This window comes from Scyliorhinus canicula, chromosome 15 (assembly GCF_902713615.1).
Source record: "Scyliorhinus canicula chromosome 15, sScyCan1.1, whole genome shotgun sequence".
NCBI classification, from domain to species: Eukaryota; Metazoa; Chordata; class Chondrichthyes; order Carcharhiniformes; family Scyliorhinidae; genus Scyliorhinus; species Scyliorhinus canicula.
Genome location: NC_052160.1, coordinates 32496674 through 32511905, shown reverse-complemented (window position 1 = coordinate 32511905; position 15232 = coordinate 32496674). Strand labels below are relative to the sequence as shown.

Below are 15232 nucleotides of genomic sequence, written 5' to 3'. Positions count from 1 at the left end.
CAGTGGCCCTTAAAACTAAATATAGAGTCACAACACAGTACCCATTACTGGAATTTGAATGCATTTTCTGCAAATGAGCTGCTGTGCTTTGTGCAATATATTTTAAACAGCAACATACAACATCATATCATGTGGAGTGCAGTTCTTTGGAGAACTGACTTGTGCCAAAGAATGGTATTCTGATTTTGTTCCCAACTCTGTGCAGTAATATTGCTGTACAAATGGTGATTCCTCATAAGGGAACAAAGAAAACCAGGAAATTGTCTATTGTCTGCTATCATGCACCTCCATGCAGCACTGGTTCTGTGTAACATCGAAGGAGCTGTCTGTCTGCCCTCTTCCCCCACGGCAAGTGTATGACCCAAGAAGCCTAGCGTGAAATAATAAGCAACATTCACTTTTTTAAAACAAAAAGTAAAGAATAATATCAAAGTGCAGGTTATTAATTGCTAGGATAACTCAGCTACCAAGTATCAACGGTGTTTTTGTGTCATTAGCTGCATTTTTGTAATAAACTTGATAATTACTGATTGAGGGAAAGTGAAATGTAATCATATTTCAGTAGGTTTATTAGAAATAGCTGCTTAAATATATCTATTTTAAATCTTAAAGTAAATATAAAGGATCTATTTAGTCTTGGTTGCTACACAATAATTTAGTATTAATGGAAAATATAATTTTATGGGAGTTGTGGAAACACTTTTTTGTGTTCAATATGTTGGTGGACATTTCATTTTAAAATGTTGGTTTTATTGCGATAAACGTCATGCCAGTAAATGCACTAAAGAATGTTATTTTTAGATCCAAATATGTGATAGATGGAGGGCAAATAGATCAGAGAACCTCTTTGATCCTGCAAGAGATCAGTCTTATTCTTGGGACTTTATTTATCTTTTAGTAAATTGGATAGAAGGCATGACCTTAGTTTGCAGATTGCTCTGAAGTTGGTGACAGAACCATCAATATGAAAAATGCAACAGGATTGGAAAATTGAGCCATCAGCAGTTTAATGGGTTGAGGTAAAACAATTAGTTTGGAACAAGGAACCAATATGCTGACTATTGGTGAACCATAGTGGATAAGTGGTATACTAGACAAAGTAGGGTTTTCTATATCGCTGTGGTAGAACAGTTGGAACCATCAAATTGGTATGCAGTAGCAATACACAGCTAATAGTGCTGAACTGGTTAGCAACAAGAGAAGAGAGTAGAGAGGAGCCATAGAAAGATAAGGATGAAAAATACTTACTCTGCCTTGTGAACACCTGCAACTTATTTGATGTAGAAGTCTGAACCAGACAATGTTCAAATGAATGTAATGCCTTATCTACGTGACTTATAATGTAGAAGTATTGCCCGATTTCTCAACCAAGCAGAGTCGGCTCCAGAGATCCTACTCTGCGGTTGTATTCTCCCCACACATTGGCTAATAAACGATTGTTCTGTACCTGGGTCTCCTGAAATTATTTTGTATAATAACCTGCTCCACAGCACTAAGGATTCCCAAAAGAGTTGCATTTAAATGTTAGCGTTTTAAGGCAAAGCGTATGCACACCGTTTGTCTCTCTCAAAGAAAATGTTGACGGTAGTTTAAAATGCCCTGGAGTTGGTCATTGACGGTGTTTCTCCAAAGACTGAAAACAACAAATACTAAGACCATCTCAAGAATAGAGAAGCACCTTTCAACCTTTTACTAAGACCATCTCAAGAATAGAGAAGCACCTTTCAACCTTTTTTGGGGGGGAACCCTTTGCCATAGACTTTTTTCTGCTTGGGGGAGATAAAATACAGCCAAAACACAGATTAACATGATTGGATCCGAGAAATTGTGAGGACAGGCTTTGTCCCAGATTTCAAAGCATAAGAAGCAGGAGGATATGCAGAAGTTATGTTATTCCAAGTAAAGCAGGATGACCCATTGATTTCTTTATGAAATCAGGGTTCAAGAGTCCAAACTCGGGAGCAAGGCCAAGGAAGCTGGTCTTGTTTTCATTGGAAGAGATCACTCCAAAAGCAGTCTAATAGGGTTTTCAGAATTATAAAGGGGATTAATAAAGTTCACCTTGAATTATTCAAAGTAATGAATAGTTCAAATTGAGGTTGGGTAGGATTCTCCATTTGTTCTCCCAGCGGAGTTGAATCGCACTATATTTGTGCTCACACTGGGAGTGCAAATCAGGAAGAGTCCCAATCCTTTGACATGCAAATATTTGCATGGCAAGAATTACGAGGGATTCCCTAGAGAATACCGCTATTGGGCCGTCAATTTGAGTGGGTGATCCAATAAGGAGGTCTGACGGCTGAGCTCCCCCCCCCCCCCCCCCCCCCCCCCCCCCCCCTCCCACCCCCCAACCACCCCGCCGCAACAAAATCTCGCACCCCAGGAGTTTCTTGATTCCACCCTCCAAGTACAATGGTGACCTGACCCCCACCAGAGTCTCCCTAATTAGAAAGACCCCTACCAGAGATCCCTCAATTAGAGAGACCCCTACCACAGCCCCTCACAAGAGAGACTCCTACCGGGAAGACACCCAGCAGAGACCCCTGCCTGGAAGTTAGAGAGCAGTCCAAACCGAGGCAGTGAAAAAAAAAACACTGCTTTAAAACTTACCTGTACAATACACCTGCTGGCTCAGGCAGAGGAAGCCGCATCTGTCAATTACTGGAAAGGTAAAACTAGTCAGCTGGGTTTAAACCCCCTCAGATCTTTGATCTGCAAGGCCTTTACTTCTTTTCTCTGTGAAATTGTTTTCACTCGGCTGTGATTGACAGCTTACACACGCACCCATTTGTCTGCATGGTTTTACTCACTCCCTTCATGCTTGAGTAGTTTTGAAGTACCCAGCTGTGAAATTAACCAGTTTGGTTTTTTTTCTGCTTGAAACACTTCACTGTCTTTGAAATGGTCCAGGAGCTGTCAATCATAGCTATGGATTATGAAGCACCCAGCTGTGAAACTAACTGCAATGTCTACAAACATCTACAGGTATACCACCTGATTCCCGACCCAAAGGACGAAAGAAGCATGCAGGCCTGACTTGTATGGTGCTCGGCCCATTAATAGGATGCAAATGGGTCTTAATGACCTATTTTCATCCCCCCGCTGGCATGGGCCTGTACTTCAAGAAAAAATGGGACGAAGAGTTGGGGGAAGTAGGTTAAGGACTGTGGTGCAAGGCGATATGGTGGGTGAACTCAGCCTCCTGTGCGAGGATGAGCTTGATTTAGTTCAAGGAGGTACACAGGGTACGCATGACTCGGGCGAGGATGGGTGTATTCTTCCAGGGGATGGCTGTTGGGTGCGAGAAGTGTGGATGGGGAAGTGTGGACGGGGACTGGCGTATCATGCGCATGTTCTGGGGTTGCGAGAAGCTGGAGGGATACTGGAAAGCGGTGTTTGGGATGCTACCTATGGTGGCGATTTTTGGGGCAGCGGAAGTGCTGGAGCTTTTGGAGGGGAAGGGGGCTGATGTTGTGGCCTTCACCTCTCTAATTACCCAACGAAGGATCCTCTTAAATTAGAGTTTGGATATGTTGCTCGGAGTGGCAGCGTGGCTGGAGGATTTGTATTACTTTCTCCGGTTGGGGAAGATTAAGGTCAGGTTGAGGGGGTCAGTGGAGGACTTCAGGTTGTGGTGGGTTTTTTCATGATGCTATTTGAGGAATTATTCATCAAGGGCGATGGAGTGGGAGGGGAGGGGATGAAAGGGGAAAAATTGTACCAACTGTGGACTGTGGTTGTATGGAGTGTGTCTTTTATATTTTGCTGTTATATGTGTTTGGAATAATACCTTTTCTTAAAAACAAAATAATGTTTGATCAGAACCTTTGGCTATAAGTCCAAACAAATTGCTCTAACTCGATGTTACAACAGTGGTTGGCTCTGTTCGATTCTGACCACGAGTGACTGCCTGACTGGAGTTTGCACGTTCTCCCCTTGTCTGCGTGGGTTTCCTCCGGGTGCTCCGGTTTCCTCCCATAGTCCAAAGACGTGCAGGTTAGGTAGATTGGCTGTGCTAACTTGGTCCTAGGTGGGGTACGGGGATGCTGTGGTGTTTGGGCCTAGGTAGGGTGCTGTTTCAGAGGGCAGGGGCAGACTCGATGGGCCAAATGGTTTCCTTCTGCACTGTAGGGATTCTATGATTCTATTTTATGATTCTATGACGCTTCATCATTAATGGGGTCCTATTTGTAATAATCTAGGCAATTTTACTTTATATATAGGGTTTATGGACGCCAACATGGTTTAGAGCTGTAGGTGATAAAACTTGGAAGAGGTGGCTGTTTTTTTCATTGGAAAAAATAAAATAAAAGTGATATTGTGATCAAGTTTAATCTGGATTGTTTAGATTGGAGGCTACAGGGATGGGTGGAGAGTGAAATGGTTGGGATATTTTTAAGGTAATTGTTCCTATAATGCTGTACTTGATTAACCTGAGGATCAGGGAATTTTTCTCATCGCTGATCGAAGTCAAAGTTTAAATCAGATTCTTTTCATTCTATATTCATATCTTTATCTGAACTTATTGTTTAAAGACCTACGTCATTCTTCCCGTACTCTCCGAACATCAGACTCCATTTTACATGGGTAGGGGTTGGTTGGCTTGTACCCCATACCCCCCCCCCCCCCCCCCCCCCCCCCCCCCCCCCGAAGGTAACCCGACTTTGTGCAAGCCTGCCCCGCAACCATAACGCACTGAAAGTGGGATAACTTGGCTTACAGTGGGACATCTGTCCATCACTGCTGATGATATCCTGCCCTCGGGAGAGGCCAGCAATCTGATTGGCCGGCAGGTCCTAGAGCTCAGTGGAGGCTGCCTCCAGGACTGCAATGAGCCCCAAAAAGGCCAAATGGATCCAGGGGTGAGGTAAGCCAGGTGTGTTGGGCGGCGAGAGTTTGGCCACCTAAAGGAGGGGATTGAAGTGCAGGGTTTGGAGAGCTGGTGAGTTAGAAGGAAGATAGTACCTACTGTAGCGCTAACAATTATACTCAAAGACGAGAGAGGAGTTGAATAGAGGCTTTATTGCTGTGCGATGCTATTCCTCCATCTGCAACTGTAGATTAGGGTCTGAGTGACTCACACGCATATTTATACACAAGCTCCCTGTGGGCGGAGCTAGCCGGCAGGGGCTTACCGGAGGAACCTTTATTACAGGTACAGGCATACATCCCCCTACTGCAAGTACACATCACTACAGTGGTTATATCACCACATTCACCCCCTGTAAAAAAATGAGTCCGGCGGGGGTGACGTGTAACTATAAAACAAAGGATGAGCTATTTACAAGAGGGTCCAAACAAAGAAAACCAAGAGTCCATCCGGTCAGCAGGTTGAGCCGAACCGGTGGTCGAATGTTCCGCTGTGATCGGTGTAGCTGTGGTGGCGACGTCGGTGCAGGTGCTGGCGGTGTTGGTGCTGGCTCCTGGCGGGATGACTCCGAGAGCGAGCCAAAATCTTCCGAGAGCGAGCCGAAATCTTCCGTGTCCTCCAGTCTGGGCAGGGGAACGAGGGATGGACCTGGTGGGGACGAATAGGGGGACACCGGGGAAAAGGAGGGTGGCGCGGGGGGAAAAGGGGGCGTGGGCATGGGATCGGCACCTGAGGGAGCCAGGTCCCAGAGCGAGACTGTGTCCTGGCGGCCGTCGGGGAACTCCACGTAGGCATACTGAGGGTTGGCGTGGAGAAGGCGTACTTTGTCCACCAGGGGTTCCGCCTTGTGGTGCCGGACATGCCTACGGAAAAGGACTAGGCCCAGAGTCGTGAGCCACGTCTGGAGCGACACCCCGGATGTAGACATCCGAGGGAAGGCAAAATCACGTTCATGGGGTGTACTGTTAGTTGCGGTGCACAGTAGCGACCAAATGGAATGGAGCGCGTCAGGGAGTACCTGCTGCCAGCGAGCGGCTGGGTGGTTCCTGGACCGTAGGGCCAGCTGGACGGCCCTCCGTACCGTCCCGTTCTCCCTCTCTACCTGCCCGTTACCCCGGGGGTTGTAGCTGGTCGTCCTGCTGGAGGCGATACCTCTGCTGAGCAGGAAATGACGCAGCTCATTGCTCATGAACGAGGATCCCCTGTCACTGTGGATGTAGTAGGGGAGACCGAACAGGGCGATAATGGAATCCAGGGCCTTGATGACGGTGGCTGACGTCAGATCCGGGCATGGGATCATAGAATTTCATAGAATTTACAGTGCAGAAGGAGGCCATTCGGCCCATCGAGTCTGCACCGGCTCTTGAAAGAGCACCCTACCCAAGGTCAACACCTCCACCCTATCCCCATAACCCAGTAACCCCACCCAACACCAAGGGCAATTTTGGACACTAAGGGCAATTTATCATGGCCAATCCATTGGCCAAGCCGGAATCGAACCTGGGACCCTGGAGTTGTGAAGCGATTGTGCTATCCACAATGCTACCGTGCTGCCCGTGGCGAAGGGGAACCTAGAAAATTCATCGACCACACTAAGGATATAGGTGTTGCGGTCGGTGGAGGGGAGGGGCCCTTTGAAGTCCACGCTGAGGCGTTCAAAGGGGCGGGACGCTTTCACCAGGTGCGCGCGATCTGGCTGGTAGAAGTGCGCCTTGCACTCGGCACAGATCTGGCAGTTTCTGGTGACTGTCCGTACTTCCTCGACGGAGTAGGGCAGATTGCGGGCTTTGATTAGATGGTACAAGCGAGTGACCCCCTGATCGCAAAGGCTCTCGTCCAAGGCACGGTGCTGGTTCACTTGTGCGCTGGCACATGTACCTCAGGAGAGGGTGTCTGGGGGCTGGTTGAGCTTGCCGGGGTGTTACAAGATCTCATAGTTGAAGATGGAGAGCTCGATTCTCCACCGCAAGATTTTGTCATTCTTGATCTTGCCCCTTGCGTGTTGTTGAACATGAAGGCTACCGACCGTTGGTCAGTGAGGAGAGTGAATCTCCTGCTGGCCAGGTATGCCGCCAGTGCCGCACCGCTCCAACGATTGCCTGGGCCTCCTTTTCAACAGAGGAATGCCGAATTTCGGAGGCGTGGAGGGTGCGTGAAAAGAATGCCACGGGTCTGCCTGCCTGATTCAGCGTGGCGACAAGTGCGACATCTGAAGCATCGCTTTCTACTTGGAAAGGCAGTGTCTCATCTACTGCGTGCATCCCGGCCCTGGCTATGTCTTCTCTAATACGGGCGAATGCCTGTTGTGCCTCGGCCGAGAGGGGAAAATGTGTGGACTGGATAAGTGGGCGGGCCTTGTCTGCGTATTGTGGGACCCACTGGGCGTAATAAGAAAAGAACCCAAGGCAGCGTTTGAGGGCCTTGGGGCAGTGGGGGAGGGGATGCTCCATGAGGGGGCGCATGCGGTCGGGGTCGGGCCCCAGTAATCCGTTTTGGACTACGTAGCCGAGGATGGCTAAGCGGTCTGTTCGGAACACGCACTTCGCCTTGTTGTACGTGAGATTAAGGAGCGATGCGGTGTGGAGGAATTTAGAAAGGTTGGCATCATGGTCCTGTTGGTCATGGCCGCAGATGGTGACATTGTTGAGGTACGGGAAGGTGGCCTGCAGTCTGTACCGGTCAACCATTCGGTCCATTTCTCGTTGAAATACCGAGACTCCATTTGTGACGCCGAAGGGAACCCTAAGAAATTGGTACAGACGACCGTCTGCCTCGAAGGCAGTGTAGGGACGGTCCGATTTACGGATGGAGAGCTGGTGGTAGGCGGATTTCAGGTCAATAGTAGTGAAGACCCGGTACTGTGCAATCTGATTGACCATATCAGAAATGCGGGGGAGGGGGTACGCGTCGAGCTGCGTGTACCGGTTGATGGTGTGGCTGTAGTCCACGACCATCCTGTGCTTCTCCCCGGTCTTAACCACTACCACCTGGGCTCTCCAAGGGCTGTTGTTGGCCTCGATGATACCCTCCCAAAGCAGCCGCTGGACTTCGGACCTGATGAAGGCCTTGTCCTGGGTGCTGTACCGTCTGCTCCTGGTGGCGATGGGCTTGCAATCTGCGATCAGATTGGCAAAGAGTGAGGGAGGCTCGACCTTGATGGTCGCGAGGCCGCAAACGGTGAGGGGAGGTAGGGGTCCGCCGAATTTGAGGGTGAGGCTCAGAGATTGCACTGGAAATCCAGGCCTAGTAAGAGTGACGCGCAGAGGTTGGGGAGAATGTACAGACAGAAACGGTCGAATTCCACGCCCTGTACAGTAAGTTTAACCAGGCAGAAACCCTGGATCGGGACAGAGTGGGAACCAGAGGACAGGGAGATCTGCCGGTTGGCGGAGTGGACCGCAAGGGAGTATCGCCTTACCGTGTCCGGGTGGACGAAGCTCTCGCTGCTCCCGGAGTCGATGAGGCAGGAGGTCACGTGGCCGTTGACCAGCACCGATGTGGAAGAAGGTGCCAGGTTGCGAGGACGCGACTGGTCGAGCGTAACGGAGGCGAGTAGCGGTAGCGACCCGTGTCCCATGGCCCCGTCCCGGGAAGGACAAAATAGCGGCGTCTGGAGTACCTGTGGGTAAAATGGCGGCGCCCATGGAGCGAACGTTGTGGGGTCGGGACAAAATGGCGGCGCCCATGGAACGCACATGGCATTGGTGGATGAAGATGGCGGCGCCCATGGAGCGCACGTGGCGGGGCGGCAAAAGATGGCGGCGCCCACTGATCGCACGTGGGGCCAGGGGAAGTGGACGGCGGGGCCCATTGAGCGAGCGGCTGAGGCGAGGGGACCGGGGGCGCGATAGCGGCAGCTGTTCGGGACTGACACACCGCTGCAAAGTGGCCTTTCATGCTACAAGCTTTGCAGGTTGCAGTACGGGCCGGGCAGCGCTGGTGGGGGTGCTTCTGCTGACCGCAGAAGTAACAGTGGGGACCCCCAGGGAGCGCGATGCGGCGAGCAGCGCAGGCGTAGTGCGCGGGGGCGGCTGCTGGGGGGGCCATTTGCGGGGTCCACGAGGGCTAGGACGGGTGGGCCTGGGGGGCCGTTTGCAGGGTCCATGAGGGGTAGGACGGGTGGGCCGAGTGGCTAGCGGAGTAAGATCGCGCACTACGGGAGGCGGCCGCCATGGAAAGCGCCAGGGCCTTTGCGGCCGCGAGGTTGGGGGCGGCCCCTTCCAGCAGTCGTTGCCGGACGGTGTCCGATGCAATGCCTGTAACAAAGGCATCGCGCATGAGTAAGTCAGAGTGTTCCGTGGCTGTTAGGGCCCGGTAGTCGCAGTCTCGTACCAGAGGTATAAGGACCCTCCAGAAGTCCTCAATCGACTCACCCGGCTGCTGGACGCGAGTAGAGAGTTGATGCCTCGCAAACAGGGTGTTCGCCGACTGTGCATAGTTCTCCTTGATCAGTTCCATGATGTCCATGGTGAACGGAACATCACACAGCAATACATTGTAGCGCTAACAATTATACTCAAAGACGAGAGAGTAGTACAATAGAGGCTTTATTGCTCTGCGATGCTATTCCTCCATCTGCAACTGTAGACTAGGGTCTGAGTGACTCACACGCATATTTATACACAAGCTCCTTGTGGGCGGATCTAGCCGGCAGGGGCTTACCGGAGGAACCTGTATTACAGGTACAGGCATACATCCCCCTACTGCAAGTACACATCACTACAGTGGTTATATCACCACACCTACCCTTTCCACCCTTTTAAAAATCAAGCCTTTCACCAACAAAACATTGAACTCTGTCAGTCTCCCCATGTGGGTCAAACCTGATCAGAACCTTTCTCGCGCCAAGTACGTTTTATATGCAATGTAGGAAGAGAAATCTCCATTTGCCAAAAGTTAACCTTTTCCCAGTGATGCGACCATCAATTCACGATTTGGAGTAAACTGTGGCTTTAATAGGCTTACAACTGAGTCTGCCTGCGACTGTACGATACTGAGGGCGGTCTCGCAGGACCGCAGCACTTATACTCCGTACATCCTCCTCATCTCCCCCTGTGGGCAGAGCCGCACAGTGGCTCACAGATGGGGCCCACAGGGACAACAGTAAGGTACAGTGTGAATTACCAGTTACATATTCACCCCCTGTTAAAAAAATCAAGTCCGGCGGGGGTGACGGGTTTACAAGTTCAGTCGGTCCGGCGCTCGGATCGTGCGTTGCAACCGACGAAGCACTGGTGTTGCAGCTGTTTCGGATGGCTGTGGAAGGATGTTCGGTCCGGGTCCGGGGGTGGACTCCGGGGATGGCTCTTCCTGAGCTTCGTTCCTGCGGACTGGTGTGCCGGGTGGAAGGGAGCGCAGGAAGCAAATAGGTGCAGGGGAATAGGGCGTGGGAGGTTGAGTGGGGTGTAGTGTGGGGGGTGTATCAGCGGTAGTGGTGGTAGAGCCTGCGGGTGCCAAGTCCCGGAGGGAAACGGTGTCTTGCCGGCCATCGGGGTGTTCAACATACGTGTAGTGGGGGTTCGAGTGCAGGAGCTGGACCCTCTCTAACAGGGGGTCGGTCTTATGTGTCCGAACATGTTTCCGAAGGAGGACAGGGCCCGGTGTCCTCAACCAGGATGGAAGTGAGGCCCCCGTAGTAGATCCCCGAGGGAAGACAAATAAGCAATCATGAGGAGTCTGATTTATGGCCGTACAAAGGAGGGACCGAATAGCATGGAGCGCGTCGGGGAGGACCTCCTGCCAGTGGGAGATCGGGAGATTCCTGGACCGTAGGGTCAATAGGATGGTCTTCCAGACCATCACGTTCTCCCTCTTCACCTGCCCGTTTCCCCTGGGGTTATAACTGGTAGTCCTGCTCGAGGCCATGCCCTTGCTGAGCAGGTACTGATGCAGTTCGTCGCTCATCAAGGACGAACCCCTGTCGCTGTGGACATAGTTGGGGAAACCGAACAGGGTGAAGACGCTGTGCAGGGATCTGATAACCGTGGGGGTGGTCATATCTGGGCATGGGATGGCAAAAGGGAAACGGGAGAACACATCTATAATGTTGAGAAAGTAGGTGTTACGGTTGTTCGAAGGGAGGGGGCCTTTGAAATCAATACTCAGGCGTTCAAAGGGCCGGGATGCCTTTACCAGGTGGGCCTTGTCTGGTCTATAGAAGTGCGGTTTACACTTTGCGCAGATCGGGCAATCCCTGGTTACGGCTTTGACCTCCTCGGTGGAGAAGGGCAGGTTGCGGGCCTTGATGTAGTGGGTGAGCCGGGTGACCCCCGGATGGCAGAGGTCATTGTGGATAGCCTGTAGTCGGTCGTCTTGCGCGCTGGCACATGTGCCGTGGGACAGGGCATCTGGGGGCTCATTGAGCTTCCCAGGATGATATACTGTATCGTAATTGTAGGTGGAGAGTTCAATCCTCCACCGCAAGATTTTGTCATTCTTGATCTTGCCCCGCTGCGAGTTGTCAAACATAAAGGCAACCGATCTCTGGTCGGTGATGAGGGTAAACCTCCTACCTGCGAGGTAGTGCCTCCAGTGCCGCACGGCTTCCACAATGGCTTGGGCTTCCTTTGCGACTGAGGAGTGTCGAAGTTCCGAAGCGGAGTGGGTTCAGGAAAAGAACGCTACCAGCCTGCCTGTTTGGTTAAGGGTGGCAGCGAGAACAACCTCTGATGCGTCGCTCTCCACCTGGAATGGGACGGACTCGTCTACCGCACGCATGGCGGCTTTGGCGATGTCCTCCTTAATGCAGTTGAAGGCCTGGTGAGCCTCGGCTGGCAGTGGGAAGAGGGTGGCCTTAAATAGTGGGCGGGCTTTGTCCACATACTGGGGGACCCACTGGGCATAGTAGGAAAAAAACCTGAGACACCTCTTGATGGCCTTGGGACAGTGAGGGAGAGGGAGTTGTAAGAGGGGGCGCATACGGTCAGGGTCGGGTCCCAGGACCCCGTTTTACACCACGTAGCCGAGGATGGCTAGCCTGGTAGTGCGGAAAACGCATTTCTCCTTATTGTAGGTGAGATTGAGTTTTTGGGCGGTCTGGAGAAATCGGTGGAGGTTGCGTCGTAGTCCTGTTGGTCATGGCCGCAGATGGTGACGTTATCCAAGTACGGAAAAGTGGCTCACAGCCCGTACTGGTCCACCATTCGATCCATTGCTCGTTGGAACACCGAAACCCCGTTCGTGACGCCAAAGGGAACCCGGAGGAAATGGAAGAGGTGGCCGTCTGCCTCGAACGCCATGTAGTGGTGGTCCTCCGGGCGGATTGGGAGCTGATGGTATGCAGTCTTCAGATCCACCGTGGAGAACATGCGGTACTGTGCGATCTGATTTACCCTGTCTGCAATCCGGGGGAGGGGGTACGCATCAAGGTGCGTGAACTGGTTAATGGTTTGGCTGTAATCAGCCACCATCCGGAGCTTTTCCCTGGTTTTCACGACCACCACCTGAGCTCTCCAGGGGCTATTACTGGCCTCTATGACTCCTTCATGCAAAAGACGCTGGACTTTGGATCTGATAAATACCGTGTCCTGTCGACTATACCTCCTGCTGTGAGTGGCCACTGGTTTGCAGTTGGCAGTGAGATTAGCGAAGAGTGGAGGGGGATCGATTTTCAGAGTTGCTAGGCTGCATATAGTGAGTGGGAGCAGGGGTCTGCCAAAGCTGAATGTTAGGCTCCTGAGGTTGCACTGGAAATCCAGTCTTAGGTGGAGAGAGGTGCAGAGGTCTGGGAGCACATACAATTGGAAATTAGTGTAATCGCCGCCCTGCATGGTCAGAGTCGCAGTAGTGCGCCCCTGTATTTGGACTGAGTATGAGCCTGAGGCGAGGGAGATTGTTTGCTTTGTCGGGAATATCGGGAGCGAACAGCGCCTTACCAGATCTGGGTGAACGAAGCTCTCAGTGCTCCCGGAGTCAAACAGGCACGGTGTCTCATATCTGTTAATCCGGACGGACATCATGGAGCTCTTGAAGTGCTTGGGCCGCGACTGGTCCAAGGTGACTGCGCTGAGTTGAGGATAGTCGGTGGCGTGGTCGGCGGTGCTGGAGTGGCCCCGCGATGACTGTCCGCGAAGGTCGTAATCTTCGAGTGGCGTAGCGGGTGATGGCCAAGATGGCGGCCCCCATGGATCGCACATGGCCGGCCGCGTGGGGGAGGATGGCCAAGATGCCGGCCCCCGTGAGTCGCACATGTGTGGAGGCGGAGTCGGCAGACACGCTGCCACATTGCGGGGTCTGCGGGCCTGAGAGTTGGAGGAGCGAGTGTTCGAGTTAGGGTTTGGGTTTTTTGATTTGGCCAGGCAGACCTTAGCGAAGTGTCCTTTTCGCCCGCAGCTGCTGCAGTTCACGTTGCGGGCCGGGCATTGATGCCGTGTGTGTTGGGGCTGGCCGCAAAAATGGCACTATAGTCCTCCATGGTGGGCGGGTGGCCAGGGGCGCAGGCCTGGGGCAGCCTTTGATCGGGGTTAGGGTTAGGGTTATGGGGTCGCGTGAGCGGCCGGGAACGCAGTTAGGCTTTGGAAAGCGACCTCTGGTGAGGTCGTCAGTTTTACTGTGTCCTCCAGGTCCTGGGCCCCTTTCTCAAGGAGATACTGCCGCACATAATTTGATCGGACCCCCGCAACGTACACGTCTCGGACGGTGAGTTCCATGTGCTGAGTGGCTGTCATGGCCTGGTAGTTACAGTCTCGTGCTAGGGCTCATCTAGCGACTCCCCAGGGCACTGGCGACGAGTTGTGAAGATGTGTAGCGCGTAGACTTCGTTTACGGGCCGCACGTACAGGCGGTCAAGTATCGCGAGGGCCTCGTTGTAAGAGTTAGCTTCATCAAGCTGAGTAGAAATACGATGGCTCACCCGTGCGTGGAGAAGACTTAGTTTCTGTTCATCTGTAACGGAGGAAGTCGTCGATGCAGCCAGGTAGGCCTTGAAGCGCCGAAGCCAATGCAAAAAAATTTCCTTTGCCTCTGCGGCCTGTGGATCGAGTTCCAGTCGGTTAGGTTTGAGGGCTGATTCCATAGTAGTCCTTTAAGCCGATTAAATTGATACGGCCATCAATTCACTCTGAGACACGAGTTGGAGTAAACTGTGGCTTTAATTGGCTTCCAACTGAGCCTGACTGCGACTGCACGATACTGAGGGCGGTCTCGCAGGACCGCAGCACTTATACTCCCTAAAGGAGGCAGAGCCTAGGGCGGAGCCCTGTACATGCTCCTCATCCCCCCCTGTGGGCAGAGCCGCACAGTGGCTCACAGATGGGGCCAACAGGGACAACAGTAAGGTACAGTGTGAATTACCAGTTACACATTCACCACACCCAGTCTATGCCTTTTTTTTGTTATTGTTTTGTTGAGGATTTGGAATGTTGTTGCAGGGCAAAATGCATCAACTTCTGGAAGATCTCAGCAACAAACTATTTCAGAAGGAAATTAAGCTTCGTGAAGAGATGCAGAAGAAATTTTTAGATCTTGAAAAGGTAAGCCTTCAAGATGTACTGGTAAGATACTGATATCATTTGCACTTTTATTTTGGCTTTGCGTTTCTTAAAAAATATGTTCTGTGGTTGTGAGTGAAGGTAGCAAAGCCATATTTAATGGCCATTGCCAGTTGCCCAGACAAGATTATGGTGGGTCTGAATAGATCCTTGCAACAGGAAGTGCTACTAAGTATTTGCAACCTGGCCAAATTTTTCTTTGTCCTCTGTGGGATGTCAATGATATATAATGCGTACCCTCATCTCAGTGAGGTTGATTATCTCAGTAAGTAGCCAAGATGAAACTTGGCCCCTCCCTGGTCTGTATGAGTGCCACACTCTGCGAAATTAAAAGAACAAAATAATTTACACCTCGATAAGTAGGCCACAAACCTATTTTTTCCCATATTATGTCATGAAAAACATTTTGCTAAAGAAGTGTTCATTTTCAAAACTAAAGCAATGCCACACCATGGAGATGCTACTCTTTAAAACACGTAGAAGCCATATAAATGATTATAGTCACTGCCAATTCAAAATGTGTTTTTGCTATAACGAAAGCAAAAATACGCAATACTCAGCAGGTCAGACAACATTGATGGGGAGAGAAACCTTTCATCAGAACTAGGAAAAGTTACAGATGTAATGAGTTAAATGAAGAAGGGTGAAAAAGGGACAAAGGGCAGGTCTATGACGGGTGGAAAACAGGAGAGACTGAATGATAGAGCTGGTACTGCAGGACCAGAGGGAGTTAATGAGACAAGTAAAGGAAAATGGAAGTGACGAGAGGAAGCATGAATGGCAAAATGAACAACAGCCATTCCTAAAATGAAAGGAGAAAAAACGAAGAGCTTTGTAAGGGGCAATGGAAGGTGTCCACACCGAGTAGTCAAAT

General features: G+C 51.2%; 1 protein-coding gene across 4 annotated transcripts in view; it reads left to right on the top strand.

The window, feature by feature from the left end:
- Positions 1-15232, top strand: part of LOC119977997 (coiled-coil domain-containing protein 154-like) — a 100091-nt gene that overhangs the window by 21273 nt on the left and 63586 nt on the right. For all 4 annotated transcript variants that reach the window (XM_038819280.1, XM_038819281.1, XM_038819279.1 and 1 more), the window contains exon 7: positions 14239-14340. In XM_038819280.1, coding sequence (XP_038675208.1) covers positions 14239-14340 — 102 coding nt within the window. The remainder of the gene's footprint in view (positions 1-14238; positions 14341-15232) is intronic.